This window comes from Crocodylus porosus, unplaced genomic scaffold (genome assembly GCF_001723895.1).
Source record: "Crocodylus porosus isolate Cpor-Errol unplaced genomic scaffold, CroPor_comp1, whole genome shotgun sequence".
Taxonomy (NCBI): Eukaryota; Metazoa; Chordata; order Crocodylia; family Crocodylidae; genus Crocodylus; species Crocodylus porosus.
The window spans coordinates 12,318,477-12,341,463 of record NW_017728909.1 but is presented as its reverse complement, the minus strand read 5'-3'; the positions used below and the strand labels follow the sequence as shown (position 1 = coordinate 12,341,463).

Below are 22,987 nucleotides of genomic sequence, written 5' to 3'. Positions count from 1 at the left end.
TATGAATCTATGAATCTATGAATCTATAAACTTTAAGGCCAGAGGGAACAGTTTTGATCACTCAACCTGGCCTTCTGCCTACAAGAGGCCACAGGACCTCAACCAGCAGCTCCTGTACAAAGCTCTTGACCATGAATCTTGCATGCCCCCAGAAGCTGGGGGGGCATGGTGAGCTCCCACAGCCAGTGGTGGCGGTGCTGGCGGGGGGGTGGCAAGTACTGACCAGCGGTCAGCGACCACATGCAGACGCCGCAGGCAGTATTGACAGCAGCCAGCAGCGAGCGGCAAATGCCCACAGGCACCACCAGCAGTGTCGGCAGCGCTTTTTGCAGGGGGTGCACTGCCAAGCTCAGCAGGTGCACATGCACCTGTGTGCACCCCCTGTGCGTTGCCAGTGACCTTGACTTCTGTTTGAGCTGTAGCATCTCTTTCAAAAGATCTTCATCTAATGAGCTGAATGACAGAGAAGCCAATACCTCCTGAGGAAGCTGACCTCCTCCAGGTCATGCCAAAGGTGAATTTGGGCCCTTTGTCATCTCATTTGTCTACAAAGAAGTCTGAACCCTGGCAGAACTAAATGGCTGAGATCAAACAGCATGGCAGGGGAGGCTGCTTCCTGCCCCTCAAGACTTCAATGAATCCTGAGGTTAGGTTTGTCAAAGCTGCGCTGCTGCACATGCCTTTGCATATCATGTCGAAATTCATCAGTTATTGCCATTACTGGGGAAAGGAAGAAGGTAGGAAGAAGTTAGGGAGACCAGGAAATGAGAGGCAATGGGGAGCCCCCGTTTTCTTCCCTTAACACTCCCAGACCATTGTGAGAAGACAAATAATGGAGAAAGTACTGAAATGAGATATACCAGATGCTGAGAAACCTCCCCCCGCAAAAGCCTTGTGCTCCACTGTGCTGCCTCTGGTGATGTGCAGGAAGCACGTAACATATTCACAAATCACCGTGTATCTGGCAATCAGTCAGAGGTTGGAGCATTGTGTTTTTAATGATGGATTTCATTTCCAATGATGCAAATCATTTCCAAATGAGTCCCCTTTCTTTCTCCTCCCCTGCCTCTTCTCCAAGCTGCAGCAGGTCCTCCCTGAAGGAATTCAGCTGGATTGCAGTGTGTGTATAAAATAAAAAGGGATGAGCTGTTGCAGTTCTAGCACTATATTTCAAGCTTCGTGATGTTCCAAATAGCTTCTGAAGCCAAATAAATACTTGCTCGCCTTTGGAAAGAAAGGCTGCACATGAGAAATTCCAATGAGATTGCATTCTGCAGCCTATACTCAGGGGTGGGAATATACTTCCCAACAAGACAGATTAACTCTCTCCAAACTATAAGGTTACCCAAAGTTGCATTTTTTCCCAAGAATCATAGAATCATAGAAAATTAGGGTTGGAAGGGACCTCAGGCGGTTATCTAGCCCAACCCTCTGCTCTAAGCAGGACCATCCCCGACTACATAGTCCCAGCCAAAGCTTTGTCTAGCTGGGTCTTAAAAACGTCCAAGGATGGAGATTGCACCACCTCTCTGGGGAACCTATTTTACTACCCTCCTTGTGAGAAAGTTTTTCCTAATACAACCTAAACTCCCCTTGCTGCAACTTGAAACCGTTGCTCCTTGTTCTGTCATCTGCCCCCACTGAGAACAGCCCAGCTACATCCTCTTTTGAACCCTCCTGCAGGTAGTTGAAGGCTGCTATTAAATCTCCTCTCAGTCTTCTCTTCTCTACATTAAATAAGCCCAGATCCCTCAGCCTCTCCTCAGAAGTCATGTCCCCCAGCCCCTGAACCATTTTTGTTGCCCTCCGCTGGACTCTCTTCAATTTGTGCACGTCCTTTCTGTAGTGGGGGGCCACAACTGGACACAGGACTCCAGATGTGGCCTCACCAGTGCTGAATAGAGAGGAAGAATCACTTCCCTTCATCTATTGACAACGCTCCTACTGATAAAGGCCCATATGCCTTTAGCTTTCTTGGCCACAGGGGCACACTGTTGTGCTATGTGGCGTTTTCCTGAAAGCCCCAGCTTGTCGAATTGTGATTAGGTAAGAATCTCAGCTCTTTTTTAAAAAAAGACTAGTTTTCTGGCCATCAGAGTTGCAATGGAGAGGCCCAGAAATGTGGCCCATCTGTATGCTAATGGCTTAAAACCAACAGGCAGAGAGTACAAAAATTGTCTTGAGGAAAAAAAACATTAAGCCAATCTTATGAATTTGCGGTATTTGGAGTTAGCAATTCTGAAACTGTACCCCTGCTGTGAAATCTGTCCTCAGGGTTCAGAGCAAATGCTGCTTTTACATATAGAGGTGGCTGCAGAAGCTGGAAGCAGGGTCCTGGGCTTGCATAGTGCAAACTAGATGGTGCAGAAACCAGATGCTAAGAAACACTTTTTTGTTTTTTGTGGATGGCCCCTAAAACATAGCGGCCGTATGTCAAGGACTCACCTTCAGCTGATGATGATATATGAGAAGGAATCTGAATCTGAGTGTTTGGCTCTTGTTCACAGATTGATAGATTTTAGGGTCGGAGGGGACCTATTAGATCATCAAGTCTGATCCCCTGCCCTGGGCAGGAAAGAGTGCTGGGGTCAGATGACCCCAGCCAGGTGTCTGTCCAATCGCCAGCCGCGCGTTTGTTCAGCATTTACATCTCTGAACAACACTTTTGCAGCAGTTTGTCAAAGGGAAATCTTTGCGCAATGGCCTGCAAAAATCCGACTGGGGTCTGCATTTTTAATATTAGGTGTGCAGTGACTGCAAAATTGATGCCAGTTAGTTAACGTGCTCGTGCACAGCACTGGGCATGCAAGTATCTCAAATAAATGGAGAGAGATTCATACAGAACAGCCAGGCACGCTGCATCCCTAAACACTTTGACTCTCTTGACTTTAGTTTTAAAAATATTCTCAATCTTAATATGTGTGGCTGGGAAAGGTTGATTACATAGTACCACACCGGAGGGCTGCAGTACTATTTGAGTTCCCTATGCCGTCCTGCCTTTAATGGTGGCAGCTTTCTTCTATGCAGTCCATCCATTTTTGATGGAAGATACTTACTTGTTGCAAAGTTCCATCTCCATTACGATTATCTCTTCGACATGCCAGTACACATCAGCTTTTGCACTAGACTTTTTTCCATCTTTTGGACAGTGACCAACGCAGATGGCGGCGATGCTACCAACGTTCTTTGAAGAAAACTGAAAATTGTCTGTTGCTCCTCTGCAGGAAACACAGAACAGCTTCAATTACTCTCTCGGAGACAGGCAATAACTTGCCTCATATGGACATTAAGTAATTTGCACATGGCTAGAGAAGATAGAAGATAAACTTTCATTTAAAGTCATTTGATTTAACCTGCAATTATTTAGCGCAAAGTATAATTTCTGTATTTAAATTCAGTATTTTTCCTGATTAGGGCGATGCTTTAAATTACTGCCACTAGGACTTTCCAGGATAAACTTGAGCTGCTTCACATAAGAAATCAATTTGCCTTGTTACAGATAAAGCTAAAGAATGACTAATTTCCCCTGTAGTGTTCATTTTTCTTGACAGACTCTTTATCTGTTACACATCTAGCAATCATAGTGACTTTAAATTTGCCAACTCAGCCCAATTTTAGAAGGCCGTCTTGAAAACAGCTTAGACAAACAACCGGTCTCTGGCAAACATTGCTGTTTCCTCTCTAGGGTAACCTACGTAGTTTTTATAGTTGCCTTTTTAAATCATAAGTCTGCTCAACATCCAGTCCTCAAGGGTTGGCCAATGATTCATTCTTCAGAGGACGTCGTTTCCTCTGAACTCCACTGTACCCAACTGTTGCAAAAGCAAGAGTTTCCATAAAAGCATAGAAAACGAGGGTTGGAAGGGACCTCAGAAGGTCACATCCAGTCCAACCCCTGCTCAAAGCCGGACCAACTGACCTGTTCTTTCTGACCTTTGATATTTCAAATAGGCATTTATGTTCTGTAGCCCCTGACCTTCGAATCGAGGTAACTAAGAGTGCCCGTCTTCCAAGGGACTCATGAGATCCTGGAGGAAAGACATGTCCTCCCAACACAACAGACAGACATAAGGTCATATATCCTGATGGTCTTAGTATAGATCTTCTTTGCCTTATGGTCTACAGGCAGGTATGCTCTGAATATAGCATCCCCAAACAAAACTCAACCAAAATCTCATTTCATGTGTAGTTACAACTGGCGTGGTTTGGCCCACTGGTGTGCGCAGGTGCAAACAGGAAAAGAAGGAATCTTATTCACTACACATACCAGCTCCCATTCACATGTTCAGTATACAGTTCTCTCTCTCTCCCTTTTAGGAGATACTCACAAAAGAGTCATATATTGGAAGGGACCTTAAGGGTTACCCGGTCCATAGGTACACGATTCACTGTTTGTAATGAGAGCTCTCTTAATCTAAACCAAAGACTGGACTTGTTAGGTCAGACTGAACATGTAGGCTGGAATTACACTTATTCTTTCTCTGCTTCCCCACCCCACCAACCTTTTTGAAGGCTAGGCTAAAAACACCTCTTGCTAAGATAAGCTTCCTGCCACTCCTCCCAACTCAGCTACCTGGGGGTCCCTTTTGCTTCATCAGGCAAGCCCGAGAAGTATTACAGTTCTGGTAAATCTCAGATGTAATTATGGGAAGGACTCGCTCCCTCGCACCAGATGGCTGCTTCTGTTAATTCTGAAAGCTGCTTTAGCATCTGGTCACCATGGACAAACCAGACATTAACCCCCACCCCTCCTTCTCCTTCAGCACCGGTGGTATCTTCTGGGAGGAGAAGAGAGGAACTGCTTGAACAAAGCTGATCTGGATCCCCTGGAGGGGAGAGGGCTTTGTTTGCTTGACCATTGAGATCTCCCTTTCATACCTTCCAAATCTCTTTTTCTTCGGAGAATTTTCCAAGACAAATTCTTTTGAGCGACACTTCCTTCCTTCTAAGATGATCCAGACATCTTCTTTGGTTTCTGAATTCTCTTTGTTGCTTGTTACGGTGACAATCTCGTACGCTGTAAATGCAGAAAAAGCACACAGTTCCCAAAGCAGTCAGAGCAGGTGCATCTAAGACTATGGCCAGTCTTGTCTAATTGACTGTCTCTCTGGTGTGTAGATAACTTCTCTTAGCGTCGGTCACTCTAGACTACAAGGCACCTGCAAGCTAAACCAAGGATGGAGTCTGGGATCTGCTGAAAGTGATGTGACTTCTACCCTTGGCTTCTGAGTCAGGATTTCACCCCAGGCATGGCACAAACAGAAAACATAACAATAGGCTTATGGTGTTTAACTACCAGGGCCGGATGCTGCTTTCTGGAATTAAAGTTTTCTTATCTTTCAAAGAATTCAAAGGGCAGTGGTTTGGGGCGTTCCTGTTTCTCAGCGGCTCTCTAGAGATGGGGTGCAAAGGATAATCTTGTCCCTTTTTGTTCAGGAGGGGGATGAGGAGACAGAAGGCCACAATGTTGTCAACAGGCAAAAGACTTATTTATGTTTCCATGCCAGTGCAGTGGATCTAATTATATTGCGCCTAGATAAATACGGGGCTTGTGTGACAGCTGGTTGGATATGCCTCAGTCAAGACTGAAATAACACTCTTGGGTAGAGAAAGCACCTGGAAGAGCTGGTGGGACTTGCTGGTGATCCTCACAGAGGGACAGCAAGCACTATTTGCAGAACAGATGTGCACAGATGCGGAGTTAGGCCCCACACAGCTCTGGTCCATGGCTATAGCCAGGAATGGCCTCCCCCCCCTTCCCCCCCACCCCCGCATCTGCACCTAGCAGGATTCAGTGTGCTCTTTCCATTAAATGTGAACCCCAACTACCATTACCCATGGTCACCTCTTAATTAACTGCTGGAGCGTGCTCTACAAGAGGCAACATGAGTACATGCACTAAGCTGTAGCCCACTTACTAAATGGAGTTCCTGCCAGGGTTACATTGGATCAGAGGTCTGGGGTCTACACGGGCTCCCAACCTTTTTCGAGGTGTCCGTTTTAACCGATGATGCCCTAAACTGTTTGCAGCCAGGTTTACTTCTCTCCCCATGAAAATGACCCCAGGTGAAATCAGCAGCTGAAGCTCCCTTAGGACAGACCAGAGGTCTGTCTGCTGCCAACAAGTACTCGGTAACGGGGTCTGGACTCTGAAACCAGCTATGTTAATGCTCTGAGCATGCAGCCAAGCTTATGGGTATTTAATCCTTTGTTCAGCTTGTTGAGGGAGATGGGGACTGATGCAAATAGATTTGGGGGCAGTCCTTTGTCTGTTTGTGTGCTGTCATTTTACTTTACAAGCCATTTTTGCACAGAGCGCCACTCTGGATAGATTTGAAATATTTGAAGAACATAAAATAATGAGGTGTTGTCATTTACTGGGGTCAGGCTGTTGAATAGACTGATTTCACAAACGAGTCACTGGCAGAGATGGAGAATGGTCCAGTGGTTGGACTGCCAGCCTGGGACTTGGGGAGACAGGAGCTGAATTCCATACATGGCCATAGACTTCCCATTTGAACATGACCAAATCCTTTGGGGATAAATTCTCCTTCATTAGATGTGTCTAGAGGGCATGTCTGTAGTCATGGCAGGAAGGTTTACAGAGTCCATTTCACCATATGGCAAAACAGAATCACCCCGTGCCTGTACCTGCAAGCAGGAAAGCTGAGGAGGAGAAGAGGTGAGGCCCTCCCATGTTTTAGCCCAACAGCCTAGCAGTTAGGACCCTTGCTAAGAAAGCAGAAAACATCAGTTCCTCACCCCTCTCCCAAAGGAGGTTTGAACCTGCCTCACCTTTACTACCCAGCAAAGAGCTCCAACCACCACCCCCCGGGTTAGGCACTGCCCAGGCCATCTCCAGATGTGCAATGGAAGCTGAGCCACTGCTGCTTTAATATTCATCAGCTAAAATAGATGGAGATCAGCAGGGCATTTCCCCCCTCCCATCCAGGACAGTAGCCATCTCACTAAGCCACACACTCTTTGGCTTGTGCATTTCCTCCTGGGCCTACTGTCTCCCTCCCTTGGTGATCCATCACAGCATCCTCGTAAGGGGACTGGAAATTGTTGCCTAGTGGTTAGAGCCCCTTGCTAGGAAGCAGGACTTGTCAGTTCAACACCCCTGTAAGTTAAGGACCTAGTGCCCACGATGCATGTCCCCAGAGCAAGTATTCACCAGGCTGAAGTGTGCACTTCACAGGATTTTGCCCAGCTACAACTTCATGACTTCCCGGCCTTATGCGTGCACCTGCATGAGCATATCCCGCCAGCTCCCTGCCCAGCCTCCGCAAACCCCTGGTGAGCTTGTTCAGTGGGGATGTGCACACTCCTGTGCCTAAAGCTGGACCATAATCTGGGTGCAAGTGCCAAAACCTGCTGTCATACAGCCGCATATAGGCCACTGAAGCACAGAGCGAAACTGGATTTAGCCCTACATGTCTCTGTTCTCCACCTGCAACGCGAGGCTAACCATTTGGTGTATTATTATTCTGTTTCCCTGGGGGCATTGAGAAGGGAAATGCATTATAGCCTGCAGGGCACTCTGAGTCTGCGGTAGTGGGAGGCCTGCAAGCACCTCTGATAGAGGGCAAACGATGCGCAGCCAAAGCAGAAGTACGCCGAAGGATTTCTTGGTGTCCTGGAACTCAGTTCTTAATTCTTCGTGCTCTCTGGGGCTAGGATCTCATCTGAAGTGTGCTCCGCGATGGGCCAAGCACATTAGCCGGTGCTCTTAAAAAGCAATGGTCTTTACCCTCTCTCATCACTTTCTACACCGGTGTGATTTCATTAGCTTTAGTGGAACTACTCTGGGTTTGACACCTGTGTATCTACGAGCAAAATCGGGGAGGGAGCATTAAACTTTACAATTAAGGTCAACTGGGACACAAGAGCTGGTAGCCCTGGGGTGTTTCCAGCAGGGAGTCCGGGCAGTGTTACTTTTAAGCTTTTGGAGATGGGACTTATTTTCCACTTCAGAGATTTGAGCCCATTATTTCTAATGAGGACACAACCACGTATTGCTCTGGCTTGTTGCCAGGATCAACAGCTGCTTCTGGTACCCTCTTAACTTTCAGCAGAGAGTGGGATTCAGTGTTTTTCTCGCTCATAAATCCTGCTTTATGCTTTTCTCATGGAACCCTAGTGCCCTGATTCTGCAGGCACAGAAGTAAACTCAGCCTTCAGCACTTATATCTCGAGACTCCCCGTCACTAAGTGCTGACAATGCTGTGTCAAGAGAGGCAGGTCTCTGATGACCTGTAGAGGCTGCCACAGCCTGCTTCAAACTTACTGGTACGTTCCTTCTCCTCCAGGATGTCGTTGTTGGCACAAGCCAGTTCTCTGATGAGCTGCCCATCATCTTCGCTCTTCGCCAGCCAGCGATCACACTGGAAGCGGAAGGTCTCGTCCATGGCAGAATCGATGACCTCAATATATTCCAAGTGCCACCCAGGTGCAATCCCTGGGTCATGAAAAAGCGCAAGAAATGATATCATACGGCACTGTACAGATGCAGAGAAAAGAGCTTGCTGCTCTGAGAAGTGGACCACAGATAGGTTTGATGTTCTTGCCCACGTTAGTGATATCTTACCTCCTGAGTAGACCCAATGGCTTCTAGACAGGACAAGTGGATATGGAGTTCATACCATGCTAGAACAGGTATTATAAGCAATATTATTGATTCAAATTGTGGCACCACCCCTAAGACAGGCCTGAGTATGGAAAGAACCAGGGCAGCCAGGCACAGGGCAACACCCTGCCTTCTTGGGGCCCCGAGGGGGCCTCTCCATTGGTATAAGGCACATGGGAATAAGGTGTTTCGGGAAGGGGAAGATTTTGGAGGAACTTTTTGTCCTGTGTTTGCACTGTCCCCAGCGCAATGGGCTTCTGGGCTGTAACTGGGCGGCAGAGAAGCTGAAATATTATCTGAAATATAAATGCCAGTAATAACAATAATGACCAGCAGGCCGTTATTGTTCTTTATTATTGTACTTCTACCAGCTGCATTGAGGTTCTCAGGAAGAAGTGATAATACAGTGTAGGGCTCATAAAGCCCCACAAAATGCCACTGAGAAACCAGGACAGCCAGGCTTTGGTGGAACAGTTGCAGAGATGCAGCATTTCTGGGGATCTGCAATGTTTCTGAGCAGGTCCTAACAGTATAGCTGGGGAGAGCTTTCCCCAAGGCACTTCCCATGTGTCACTTGCAGAGAAGAGGGGCTGAGCAGCAGACCCTCCATACACATACTCACACCCTTCATACAGCTCTCTTAGGCTACTTTCATTCTAGGTCTTTTGTGGGGCTCTTGCAATCACTTATCACAGGTAACTCCTGCCCTACGAGATGGACTACACCTACCATTTCCATGGTTCAATGAAAAATATGCGTATTGAGACTGTAGCAAGGTCTGGCTCTAAGGGTGGCCGTGGTGTTCCCTCATTGCCACATACAACCTGCCCCACTCCAGCTCCTCAGCGTATCCCCCCACTAGCTCTCCTGCCATGCCTTGATGTATGTGAATTGAGAGGCTTTCCCTGAGTGCTGGAGTGATCCTGATTGCCTTTAACTGACCTAACCGGACTCTGGGTCCTACTGGTTCCTCTCTGGACCCTTAGGCTGCCACACAATTATCTTATGCCCGTATCTTGCCCTTCAGGCACCACCCCTGGCTCTTTCCATGCCACAGGGCAAATTGCCTCAAGGGCATTAATCACAGCCTCCAGCTTCCCCCAGAGGTCACCCAGGCCTCATGGGTGTCAATCACCATCAGCTAGTAATTCCAGCCCTTTAGGCCCTCATCCCTTTTTGTTCAGCCATTTACAACCTGGGCCCCTTTCCTCTGGCTGTATCTTTGGCCCTGGACCACTCATTCCAGCCTGGCTTTGCGGTCTCAGACCCTTGGCCATTTTGGCTTCCACTTCTGCTCCATCCTGGCTTTGGCCTCAGCCCAGCTGCACTGCTGCTCAGTGCAGGGCTCAAAACCCAGTGTGCCCAGGCACCTGCTGCATGGCCTCCTGTTCCCCTCTCCAGGCACAACCCCAGTGTTTAACAGCTCACAATAATATGAACCACAGCCATCAGCAGCGGAGGCAGGGTGCCTCTCTCCATGCTCTCCCCAGTGCCCACCCTGTTTGGCTGGCATCTCCCAGTGCTGGGCCTACTTGCCATTCCAAGTGCCTCACTGCCCTGGGCCAGACCATGGGCTCTGGCTCAGGAGCTGAGCTTATATCTCCCCAGGCTCCATCTCTTCTGCTCAGATGACCCCCTGCCTAGCTATAGGTGTCTCCCCCAGCTTACTGAGCAGCCTGCCCTCATCTGCTGCAGCTTACCTATCTACTTGTCTGCCCTTTTGTCTTGCAGCTGGCTCCCCAGTAGTTACCTGTAGTTACCTTGCAGCCTGTAGCCCCTATCTTTTGGCTTCCTCTGGTTGCTTATTCTCGTGCAGCTATCCCTCCCTCAGCTGCCTACTCCAGATTGCAGACTTCTTATGCTGCCTTCTTATTGACTAAGTACTGAGGATTAAGGGACCCTGCTAGAGAGGCAAATACATCATTATGGTTTCCCCATCTTAATTCTTTGACCAGACATAGCTATGAGCACACTGCTGGGGATTACTGCCTGCACTGGGGACTGGCCTCAATGGTGGTTTGAGTACCATCTGCCCCTGAGAAATAAAATGCCTCTCAGAAATACATTGCCCAGAGCTGTTTAAGGTTATGCTGACAAACTCTTCAACAGGAAGAGGTATGGGTTGGGAGCAACCACCCTCAGATATCTCTTTAGAAGGTGAGCTTTAAAAGGAAGATCTCAATGGCAGGCGATCAGAAAGCTCCATCTGGATCTGATGCTCTGAAGAACTTTTATAATTTGTCCTTTGCAAAGGTGGCACCTGATCTTTGATGCTGCTGGCATTGCACACACAGTGCGCTGCAATTAAGAAATGTTATCACAGAAAGCTTCCTGGTAGACAGTGCAAAAATCCCATCTTATACCAGAGCACCTAATATAACTTTGATCACTGCAGTAGGGGCATGCAGCGGGTCCAGCTTTCTCCTTCATTTTCCTGAGGCAGCTAAATTGGTGCAGAATCCTATTTGACTTAGTGGACAACCCATGTGCAGCTTGCGACCGGCCCAGAGTTATCCACTAAAGCAGGTAGGAAGAGATCCCTTCCACACTGGCACTTCTCCAACAGCTCTACTTGATGAGGTCTGCTACTGTTCAAACAAAAGGAGTGCCATGATCGTGGCAAGACCCCTCTGCCATGCTGTTATCCAGACCTAAGAGTCATCTAAATGGCTTTTTTCTCCTCCAAGGATTGGTAGCTACCTGTCTGTTGCCTAAAGCTTTCTTCAGTTTGAAACAAATCATCTTTGCACTCCTGAAAAAGGCACCCTGCTGAGCTGCAATGCCAACAAGTCACCCCGCCGCCTCTGGGATAGTGCTGGGAGCCGTGCCATGTTGTACCACATGTAACCAAGTCAAGCCAAGGCTCTCTAGGAACATCATCGCTGTCACTCCTGCAGGCCATGGCCTTGCAGTGCTTCACAGAGACGTCAGGGATCCTTCTCTTACAAAGCACAGAGCAAGACCAGTTAAGCCAGTTCTTCATTAGCTGTTAGCTTATGATATATGCTTTGCACAAGGGATACCTACTGTAGCATGAAGGAGAAAGATATTGGCTGTTTTCACTTGAAAGCTGTGTCGCACATTGATGACAAACACCATACACATACCAAAGGCAGATCAATTATAACCTCATTGCGCCTGGAGGTCTTACACCAGAACAGCTCTGTTCATGACTCAGTTACAGAATAAAATGCCACAGGCATGTCTTTGGGGTGGGTGAGCACAGGGCAGTGATGGTCTTCATATGTTCTTCATCTAAAGCATACATCTCTGGGACTCCAGCCATGTTCTCACAAGAGCCACTCTCTATCCCGAGTTGCTTGGAAATTTATTCTAAACCTGCTGGCAGGGTCACCCTGTTAATCTCGCTACCTGGCTCAATAAATGTGTCTATAGAATATTCAATATTCAAGAGACTGCTCTGCTTTTTGTCAAGATTTAGTTAAAACAGGCCACAGGAAAAAAAATACATTTTTGCTCTTCCTCCAGCCAAGCATATCAGTGACTAGAGTCTAATGACTGTTGTAATAAATGAGTGGCTAGATCTGTTCCCCTGGAGGACGGTCTCCATCATGCAAACCCTAGTATGTGTGCATTCATTGCCACCGACTTTGCAAAGGGGTGCTATTGTGAAGACCTCCCCTGCATGAGTGTCCGTGCAAATCCCCGGAAGTGATGCATCTAATCCGTTCAGTGCTGTGAGGCCTCACCTGGAGTAGTTTGCTTCATCTGGAGCACCACACTGAGAAAAATGTAGGCTCATTATGAAGAATCCTGAGGAAAGCCATTGAAGAGTTAGAGGTCTAGAAAACATGACATACAAGGAAACCCTTGGGACTATTTAGTCCAGAGAAGAGGAGATGACTGTGGAGGGAGAAAATAACAGCCTTCAAATACAGAAAGAGTGGCATAAAGAAGGCGGTGACAGCCTGTGGCTGCAGGGGACAGGACAAGTAATGGGCTTAAAAAGCAAGAAGGGACATTTAGGAGGAATTTTCTAACTGTGAAGGTGGGGAAGCGCTGGAACAGACGACCTAGAGAGGCTGTAGACTCTCCACCCTTGGAAGCTTTTAAATGCAGATTAGACAAATACTCAAATGAGGTGTTTTAGACAGAACTGACTCTATCTTGGCAAGGGATTGAGCTTGGACCTCCTGAAGTCTCTTCCAGCCCTACTTTTGCTACTCACTCCTGCTCCATGCAGCCATGATTAGACTGGCTCTGGATCCATAAGCGTGAGAACAAAGCTTGGCTGCTTCTTGGGAGTGTATCAAACAGCAGCTCCATGCAGCATTTGAGGTGCAAAGACTGGGAGCGAGAGACATAGTGCTCCCTAGGACAGTTGGAGGCAGCTTAGCCAGGCCCTAACTGGAGATCTCAGCACAGAAATAAGGCCTAGACTCCCCCCAGCACAGAGCTAATCTCTGCAGGCCATCACCCAGACAGAGCAAAGGTGGGTAGGCTAAAGCAAGGTGAAAAACGTTAGCAAAGCAGTGCTGGGAAGTGCCCCAGCCCATGTGGTACATACTGATAGGGCTGGTTTCACTGGGACAAGCCTAGGTTTTCGTAGTTCATCTCAAGAAAATGTCCATGTTGGGGTCAGATATTTGTTTCAATACATTACTAGGTCCATATAGTTCTCCTTCATGCCACAAACTGTTTACATCAATTGTTTGACATGGAGGTGGATAAGGCTATTTGACATGAAGGGGATAAGCCAATGCTTGCCTAGAGACCACGCAAAGGTCACTCTGAAGGACAAACGTTATTTGTTAGTAACAGGGAGTGATCCATCAGGCAAGTCCCTGGACCACGCAGAAGTTGAGGTGGAAGAAGAGAGCAGAGGAGCTACAAAACGCAGGTCTTCCGAGCCAACTACGCAATAGCTGTGACCTCTCGGGTATAGGATGTTTAAAGGGCAAGCTGTTTTTTTTGTCAGGACATTAATGCCGAAAAGCAAAACATAACAAATGAGGAATCGTTCTGCGTCTTTCACCGTGGGTAGATGATGGAGGCTGGACTGGTCACTGTTTGAATACAGGCAGCCCCAGCTCAGATAGCACGCTCCTCGGCCCTGGGGGAAAGTGGACCAGTTCTGCACTCTTGCCATTTTAACTCGGCATGGCAGGTGCCTAAAACCTGCTTCTCTCAGTTCAAAGAGCTCCCTTGTGTGCAGAGCCTCAGAGTAAAATTGCAGCCCCCTCTCTTTTTTACTAGTGAGCGGCAAAGGGGACACCCTCCCTTGTTTCCTAGGCTTTCTGACATATCCTTGGGAGAGATTTTCTCATAAAAGTCATTCAAACCAGATCTTACAACCAAGTTCTGTTGATCAACTAAAGAGCACGCAGGCAAGTGGTGGCAAATAATGCTGCTAGCCACAAAGCCCTGAATTTGCCTCAACAGTGCTCTTCCTCACCACAGAAGATAGCTCACTTATTAAGAAGAGGCATAGTTTTTGGCCTGTTTGCAAAGATTGCCGAAAGGGACATGCATTGGCTCACTGCATTTTGCCAGGAACTGGACTGGGGTAGGAATGGAGCAGAACCCATACCAATGATACAACAACTGGCCAAAGATTTTACGGTGAAAGTGTTTTCATAGGGAAAATCCCAATTCACCAGGGCAAAAATTTCCATAGACACACGCCAGTTTGAATGCAACTTTCTTTCAGATAGGATCCTCAAGTGCAGGATGAAATTTGTGGGCCCAGAGACTGGGATTTCTCCCATCTTAGAATAACTAATACCCCAGGGACTAGGGCTGGACTGTGAGGGCCCAGCTGTATGTTCTTGCTCTGCCTGACTCATACAGGGCGGTATGAACAAAGGATAGGAAGGGAACTCCTGGGTCACTGAGTGAAGTTCCCTGCAGGTCACCACATCAGATAGTCTCTTTCACAAACTTGTCAAGTCCGATCCTATAAGTAGCTAGGTTTTGTTGTCCCTGCTAGTTTTATTGCAAAGGATAAGAACAGAAGAAGTGCCAAACAGGCAGAGAGCAATGATTCATCTATCCTAGTATTCTGTCGCTGACAGTGAAAGAAACGGATCCTATAGAGGGAAAGCACTGAACTGGATATATATAGAGTGATCCATCCCCTATTCAATACCCTCCCTGGCATCCACCATTATTGCTTTAGAGACGCTAGAGGAAACATCTCCAACCATTGTATTCAATAGTTTAATAGTTCAATAGATCTATCATCCATGAATTCAGCCATCCCTTTTCAACCCTGGCCGTGCTATGTGCCTCTACCACCTCCTGTGGCAATGAATTCCACAAGTTAACTATGCAGAACTATGCTCTTTGATGGCTAGAAACAACTTTTAATTTCTAGTAGGGCTGACAAACGATTCAAAAAAATTAATCGCAATTAATTAAAACATAGTCGCAATTCATTGCAATTTTATCACGCAGCTAAACAATAGTCAGCAGCCCACTACCCAACAGCCTGCAGCCTGCACGCCCTGTGGCTCCTCCCCACCGCCAGCAACAGTGCCCAGCCCCGACCCCAGCCTGCCCCACGCCTGCTCCGGACTTGTCCTGGCCAGAGCGGACCGGCTGGAAGCCATGCAAACAGCCCTGACCCTGGCTTGCCCCACACCTGCTCCAGACTCACCTGCCCATGCTGAGCAGAGGCAGTGGCCAGGCAGAAGCTGCTGCTCCGTGTGGAGGAAAAGCAGCTCCTCCTCCTTACCGCTGCCGGGCCCTTCTTGCTGCAGCTGCCTGGGGCCCGTGCCCGGGCTGCCCTGCGGCTCCTCTTCACTGCCATTGCTGGCTGGCTGGGAGGCCCGGAGGTGGCAGTGATGGCAGCGGAGAGGAGCTGCAGGGTAGCCAAGGCATGGGGTCGGGGCAACTGCAGGAAGAAAGGCCCGGCAGTGGTGAGGGAGAGGAGCCACTTTTCCCCCATGCCAACTAGCAATTTCTGCCCAGCTGTTGCCACTGCTCAGCATGGGCGGGTGAGCCTGGAGCAAGCGTGGGGCAGGCCGGGGTCCCCGCTGTGCCCACAGGTTCTGGCTGGTCCAGAGCTGGTCCACTTCTCTGGTTAAAATGATGTGCACAATTAAAACAATTAACGTGTTAATTTGTTTTTGTGTTAATTACATAAGTTAACTGGGATTAACCAACAGCCCTAATTTCTAGCCCTGGAGTCTCCCACATCCTAAGTGGATTCCAAAACCACCAGGTGACTGGCCGGTCTCTGAAGCTCAGTCCCACGAAGTTCAATTTTCGCTTTTTTTTTTTTCCCCTTCTCTTTTTATGACGAGGCTTAAATCACAGCGACAAACAGAAACCTGAAAGCGGCAGTAATGCCAACAATATTTTGCATGTCTATACAACAGATCTGAACCAAGTCCTTCTCTTAAGTGACTGCCCCAACAAATGATGAGGCCTAACTCCTTTTGTCCATGATACCTAACTCGAACCTTTCATTTTCTTGATTTGTTTTCTCTTAAAAATGCCTACACTGGAAATGAAACACTTTGAGGGGAACAAAATGTTTCCTTTGACCTAGATTGAATTTTTCGTTTCATTTCAGGGAGAAAAGCAAAAGATTTGTCATTTCACTTCATTGCAGACTGAATGGGGAAAAAATCAATTACTCAGCCTGAATTCTGGCATTTTTCTTGGGTTTCCCTGACTGCACGTGGCTAGGTGCAGATCTGCAAGTGAGGGGCTTTGTTTGCACAGTCACATTTCTGTCTCGATGCACTTTGCACGCACAGGGCCAGATTCATCCCTGCTGTAATTCCACTAGCTTGAAAAGGGGCCACACCAAAATATATGTAGCCTTTTATGAGTGAAATCCTCAGCCCAGCCTGAATAGTGGGCTGGGCTCTGCAGACATATCTGAAGGGGACCTTCGGCACCTGTGTGCTTTAATGTGCATTAGCTTATTTTAATGCGCATTAAAGCATCACATAAAAACATGCGTTTTACTTAATGCACATTAAAATAGAAGCATCCCCAGAACATATCGTATCATGCTGGTGAGGGTATTTGCTTGAGAGACGTGGGTTCGAGCCACCCTGGGCAGAGAGGGGAATTGATCCCAGGCCTCCCATGTCTGAAGCCCTGGGCTCTTTGATAAGAGAAGAACAAGGACACTACATTCTCCTCTGGCAGTCGGGGGATTAGTTTTGAGGGGCTTTTGGCTGGATTCTTTTTAAATCTGAGGATGACCGAATCTGCATGCTTCAGGGAACATTTGTCAGAAAAGAAAAATGCCCAGCTTTCCAGCTTCTGCAAGCAGCGCGCCCAATAAGAGCAAGTACTGCTCCATGTGGTGTGCAGTCTGTTTGGGGACATCACTGCAGCAGAAGGTCACACAGGCCGGAGCTGGCTTGCTCTTTTTTCAATTTTATTTTTTAATGTGTTGAGCAAAAAAATAACATTTGTAATCACTGGTACTGGACAGGACAGGGATTAAAACTGCTGAGCTTCAACTGCTTGTTTCGGTGGTCAGTAAAGAACTATATTGCCCACCACTTCCCAACCCAGTGTGCAGTACTGTGTAACGGGCGGGGTACATTATGGTTATTTTCTAGCTAGAGTTGTCCTTTGAAACATCAGGTAACAGCCACTACCCAAGATATAGCTGACGGTGGGGTAACCCTAAAACCATCTAACGTGCATGCTGTGCTGCTGTACTACCCCTGCTCATCTCCTGCTCACTCCTAACCCTTCTGCTCTACTCTAGGGTGCATCATCCTCTCTCCGAGGGGTGTCCAAATGATCCGGCCCTGTGAGCTGGGTCTGGATCCGCCTCTGGTGACACGGCAAGTCGCAGTGGCATTAGGGCAAGTGGCAACGGTGCGGGGATTAATGCACTTGTACTCCCTCCACTGACACCTGTCCCCAGTGGGGCTTCACACCCAGAAATTCACTGGCAGTCCCCACCCTTGACTTGTCCCATCCTGAATTCCTGGCCCCTCAAGGAGCTCCACCGGACAGGTGAAATGTTCAGTTCAGATGCAGCTCACAAGCCATATCTTGTGACACCCTGGATCTACATAATAGGACTTTCAATCTACACAGCCCATACAAATATGATATAGTGCCCGGAAATGCAGAAGGAATGGGCAAGACCGTCAGGGTGGAGGTATGACAGCAGCAATGACAAAACGTCACCTAGCTTTCTTATGGCAGTTGCCAGCAGGAGATTGCAGAGCACTGTGGACCACAGTTTCTCAACCTGCGGTACGCATACCCCTAGGGGTACGCGAGACACAGGCAAGGGGTGCGCAGGTACCCCAACACCCTCTCGCCCTCGTTTCCTCTCTCTCTTGCCCTCTTTTCCTCTCAAAACTATGGCAAAAAATTTGGTGCAATTAAAAAAATGTAATTCCCCAGTAATAATTTTGCATGCCACGTTTTGCATGGCACTGGATTCAGCCGTCCTAGCTTTCGCCAACACCACCTCTAGCCCAGGTACATACTTGAGAGGTGCACCCCTGGTGTAAACAGTGGCAACCCTATGCATACCAGATCAGACATCTGTCATATCACAGCCTTATATACACAGCCCTTCTTCCAACATATGGCACACATTAGTCTGTAAATATAAAATCCCCTGGCAAATTGAGTGTTGGAGCACTTATTAACATTTTCAGAAGTTGGGGGGGTGGTACTTGTTACTTAAAAGGTTGAGAAACACTGCTTTAGACAGTTCAGTATCATTAGCCCCATTTTACAGATTGGGCAACAAAGTATGGGGAGGTGAAGTGACTCATTCAAGCAGGCCAGTAGGTCCCATCAGGTCCAGTCACAGGGTTTCTCACTGAGGTGGATGGGTAATCCAGTGTGTCTAATAAGATTTGACAAATGCTGAGCTTAATACTAGTGTTGCTTTTAGAAACAGGATTTCCTCCACCTCCCTTTGCCCATTCCACCATCTGTGCAAGCTGATCACCACAGGTTTTGACGCAGGTCAGAGAGAACGGGCACTCAGACAAAAATCTTGCCTCTAGAAGACTTGTTTGTAAAGCCACTGCACTGCTCAGGGTGAATATGTAGCAGTTGCTTTGAGGATGCTAAAGATATTCTTGTGATTGAAGCGTATTTCATGTTTTACTGAGGCACACGATGCAAAAGCACTTAGTCTGGGTGCAAAGTAGTTTGTAGCTGAGTATGGCAAATGAAGCTCACGGTAAAGATAAGCTTTTAAAGAACAGATAACTTTACAGCTAACTGGATGGCCCAGGGAGCTCTGTAATGGTGTGGTGGGGCCTGAGCAAAGCATTTTGATTTACCAGAAACTACAGCAGGCAGAAATGAGTAACACTACCATAATCTCCTTGTGACTTCAGTCCTATCTGGACACATAGAAGGAAGCTGAGGACTGGAAAGTGAGTCGGAAGTTTTACTCGCTATGTGAACAACCACAACCCTCCTCCCCCAGATGAAATAAAATAAAATAAAAACCAGCAAGGGTGTTCAGATGGACTGTTCTGGAGTCAGATCCCAGAATAAATCCTTCCTATGGCTGTAGGAAGCAAGTCCTTCATTTTCTTTTAATAACTGCTTTATTATGGTCTCACCAGACTGGAACTGGGTTGGTGCCAAAGATACTGCAATCACAGGCCTTTTGGAAATACAAGATGTAGCAAGGGCAACTTCTGGGCAGGTTAAGACCTGCCATGGGTTGACCATGGCTCATGGCCATTACAGACGGCTCCTTGAAGAAAAGGGCACAGTGGTATTCTGCAGTTCTGTCTATCTCAAGGAAGTGGGGTGGAGAGGCATCGTCCAGTCACAACACGCAGGATAATTAGAACAGAAGTTCAGACCATGTGCTAAGTACTTGCAATGGTGGGAAGTGAGGGTGGTGAAGGGTGGGGGCTGAGTGACCTAATGACACTCTTCTATCCTTTACTTCTTTGGTAATATATAGAAGAACCTGGTTTCTTCCGGGATATCTTTGAAAAATGGGCATTAAGAACATCCAGCATTTGAAATATTCAGCTCTAAAATGATTATACAGATCCTCCCTATGTAAGAAGGAGGCTGGAAAGAGAGGTAAGTAAAACAAGTAATTCTCCTATGGGAAAATAATTTCAGACCCGAGGGTGTCCTATTCTCTGACATCCTGGGAACCACAGAGCTGGAAAACATTCAAACTTGATTCTTTCATATTGGTAACTAATCCCCAAACTATGAAGGGATTTGAAACCTGTGTTTAAACTAGAGTTTGTATGAACTCCTTGCTATTGATCCAATGCTTTTGTTTGTGCAAATGCAGAATCAAATGAATCAGGATCTGTAGAAATATAACAGTCTTCAAATACATGAAAAGTTGGGGGTGTGGCTATAAAGGCAATGGTGATAGACTAATCTCTGCGGACTCAGTAGACAAGCCAAGGAGTAAGCGTTTTAAATGTAAGAAGGGTAATTAAGCCTGCATATTAAGAAGAACTTTCTAATGATGAGGGGGGACAGATTACCTAGTTAACTATATGAGACCAGAACAGATTATGTAGAGAGGTTGCGGAAAGTTTTTAACAGCCGATTAGGCAAATACTTGGATGACATGGTTGAGGCAGGGATGGCCCTGCCGTGAATGAGGGGTTGAACTAGATGACCTAGCAAGAGAGGTGATGTCCTGATACTACTTTGGGGGGCGGACCAGGAGGACATTCACTCGCAAATCCGAGACAGATTTGGTCAAACAACAGTGTCTCACAGAATCATGATACACAGACCTGATAACCTGACTTTCAACAGCACACATTCATTGTTAAAGACTTCTCTTTCAGTGACTCCTACATATTTAAAGCAGAGGTCCTAGCTGGCAACTCATTAAGAAGTATAGTAGCTAGGCAATCTCAAAACCTCCTGAATTGGTGTGCATGCAAAACTGATCCCTAACCAAATTCGCTGACACCCTCAATGGCATTGCAGGAGGGCTACATTTTGACCCTATATTTAAAGGACAGGTGGAAAGAAGACAGTTGGCAATTTATTTTTATGGGGAAAACAAGTTCCAAAACATTTCAGGGCCCAAAAAAAAAGGAGGGAGAGAAAGAGAGAAAGTCTAGAAACTTCAGGAAGTCTCATTATTCAGAGTTAAATAGAATTTGACAATCCTTCCTATAGGAGCTGCTGCCCCTGTCACTCTTGCGGTGACAAGTTTCATTCCCCTTACATTTCTCTTTGACACAAAAAAGGCTCCAGCAGAAAAAAATGGAACAACGACAACAACAGCTCCAAGAAGACCAGGAGCAAATTCTCTCCTGGCATGACTCTGCCAATGGCAGCCAACAATTTAACCCTCACTAGGCATCATTTGCTCATGGGACTACAGTCCAAACCTCGGTGCCAGAGATCACCTACTGCTTTCCATTGACATGCTAGGAGATTTAGGACAAGTCACTTAACTGATCAGTAGCTCAGTTTCTCTGGCACAACATTTAATTAGTTTTGATTTAGAAAGATGCACTTAATATCTCAGACTACAACACCCCGAATTTAGATTGGCAGCATTTGTAATAGGCTTGAACTCTCATCACAATTGCAGAACTCATCGAGTCATATGTCCCCCTTCACCTGCGCAGGCGAAACTGTGCAAACGGGTTGGCTTCAGTCTTTGCATCGTAGGGATGCATGGATGTAAAGTGACAACACGAAGTCTACTTGGGGCCCAGTGCTGGATTTCCTACTCCTCTTTAATGGTGCTTTACCTTTCAGCCAGTCCTATTTAAATCAGTGGGGTTTCTCAGGGAGTTAGCTGTGCTGGTAATCAAAGTGAGGGACGCTACCAGCGTCATGCCCTCAGATAGGAAAGATCTCGTGGAATTAGACTGTAATTTAGAATTTAAGCCTAAAAAGGGAAAGAGAGAGACAGGCTGGTTGATTTACTGCTGGAATCAGACCCTAGCAGAATAAGGCATCTAAAGGTTGGCTGTTATGTTCACGAGCCTGCCTACCTACAGGCTACTCGACACGTTTCTCATGCATTTGGAGCAGTGGGTGCTCAACCTTTTGGGCTGGATAGACAGGGCTCAGGCTGTCCACGGACCAGATCCAGCTGATGTCCCAATCCAGCATGGAGTGGTCACAGCAGGACCCCATCCAGCTGTGTGGAGGGGGACGGGGGGCATCCTAGTTCCAGTCTGGCCCTGCATGGGGTGGCCCAGCTCCAGCTTGGCCCACAGGGAAAAGGGGCATGGCCCAACCCCATCCAATCTGGGAGGAGGAGTGCGGCCTGGCTTCATTCAGCTGCCAGGCAGAGGGGGCATGACCCAGCCCCAACCTGCTGTGTGGGGCTCAGGGGTTGGGAATTGGGCAATGGAGAAGGGTGGCTATATTTATTGCCACTAATCCCCTGCTGCCAAGTTTCCCAGTCCATGGGCATCCCTGCAGACTGGATAGCTATGACTGTACGGCCCACATTTGGCCCATGGGCTGGAGGTTGAGCACCCCTGATTAATAGCACGCTGATGCCAATACCATTGCACCCAACATTTAAAAGTTTTTAAAAGAAGGCAGTCCAAATGTAATGCTTGAGTAATAGGACAATACCACACTCCAGTAAAATGGTGGCAAAATGAAAATGTGTGTATTAATGGCAGTAAAAGGGAGTGTTTAGTAGGCATTGAGAACAAAAAAATACAAAAGATTCCCTAAGAGATGAACAAGAGCAGCATAAATAAATGCCGACTGATCTAAAAAGCAAAGTCCTCCAAGCATGTGATAACCACACTGGCCCCTCCCCGCCCCCAGGATAAAACCCACACTGGACATATACTAGTATCTCGACCATGTTGTATATAAAAGCCATGCCTGAATAGACATAAAAAAGCTAGTCAGTGCAGGATACCAACAGTAATAAATACTCTACCCCCCGAACTAACTGCCATGGCTCATTACTGCAGGGTTGTGATAGGATATTCCTTTTACAATGCAAAGCAATGAAGGCAACCTATGTTAGGGCGTAAGCCACGGTTGTGTTTCTTACAAGAAAGTAAATCAGGTCAATTTATACTGGACAAATCTGAGTTATATTTTGCCCTAGGCTTAGTCTTAGAGTCTTTAGTTCTGGAAAAACTCCTATTAAATATAGGGTTGTTTATTTTTAAAGGAGACACACACATATTAGGATTATATGGAGAAAAAGGAAGCTGAGATTTCAGTGCATGCACATATGAATAAGTACTGATAACTTGACTCTGACACATACGTTCCATAGGGGAGCTGGAAGTTGTCCTAAGGAGATAGTTCAATCGTTAACCTCTGTCAAAGCAAGTTGGCAAGTCCATGTGAATCAGTCTCTGCTCTCGAAACAAGAAGAGTGGTTGCTTATCAAGGAAGCGATCCTCAGTGCACAAGCTAAATCTATTCCAACACGGAGGAAAGGCA

General features: G+C 47.1%; 1 protein-coding gene across 1 annotated transcript in view; it reads right to left on the bottom strand.

The window, feature by feature from the left end:
- LOXHD1 (lipoxygenase homology domains 1) overlaps positions 1-22,987 on the bottom strand; it is a 193,395-nt gene that overhangs the window by 2,533 nt on the left and 167,875 nt on the right. Inside the window, exons 38-40 of the mRNA XM_019531681.1 lie at positions 8,291-8,461; positions 4,879-5,017; positions 3,057-3,218 (exon numbers count right to left, since the gene is read on the bottom strand). Coding sequence (XP_019387226.1) covers positions 3,057-3,218; positions 4,879-5,017; positions 8,291-8,461 — 472 coding nt within the window. The remainder of the gene's footprint in view (positions 1-3,056; positions 3,219-4,878; positions 5,018-8,290; positions 8,462-22,987) is intronic.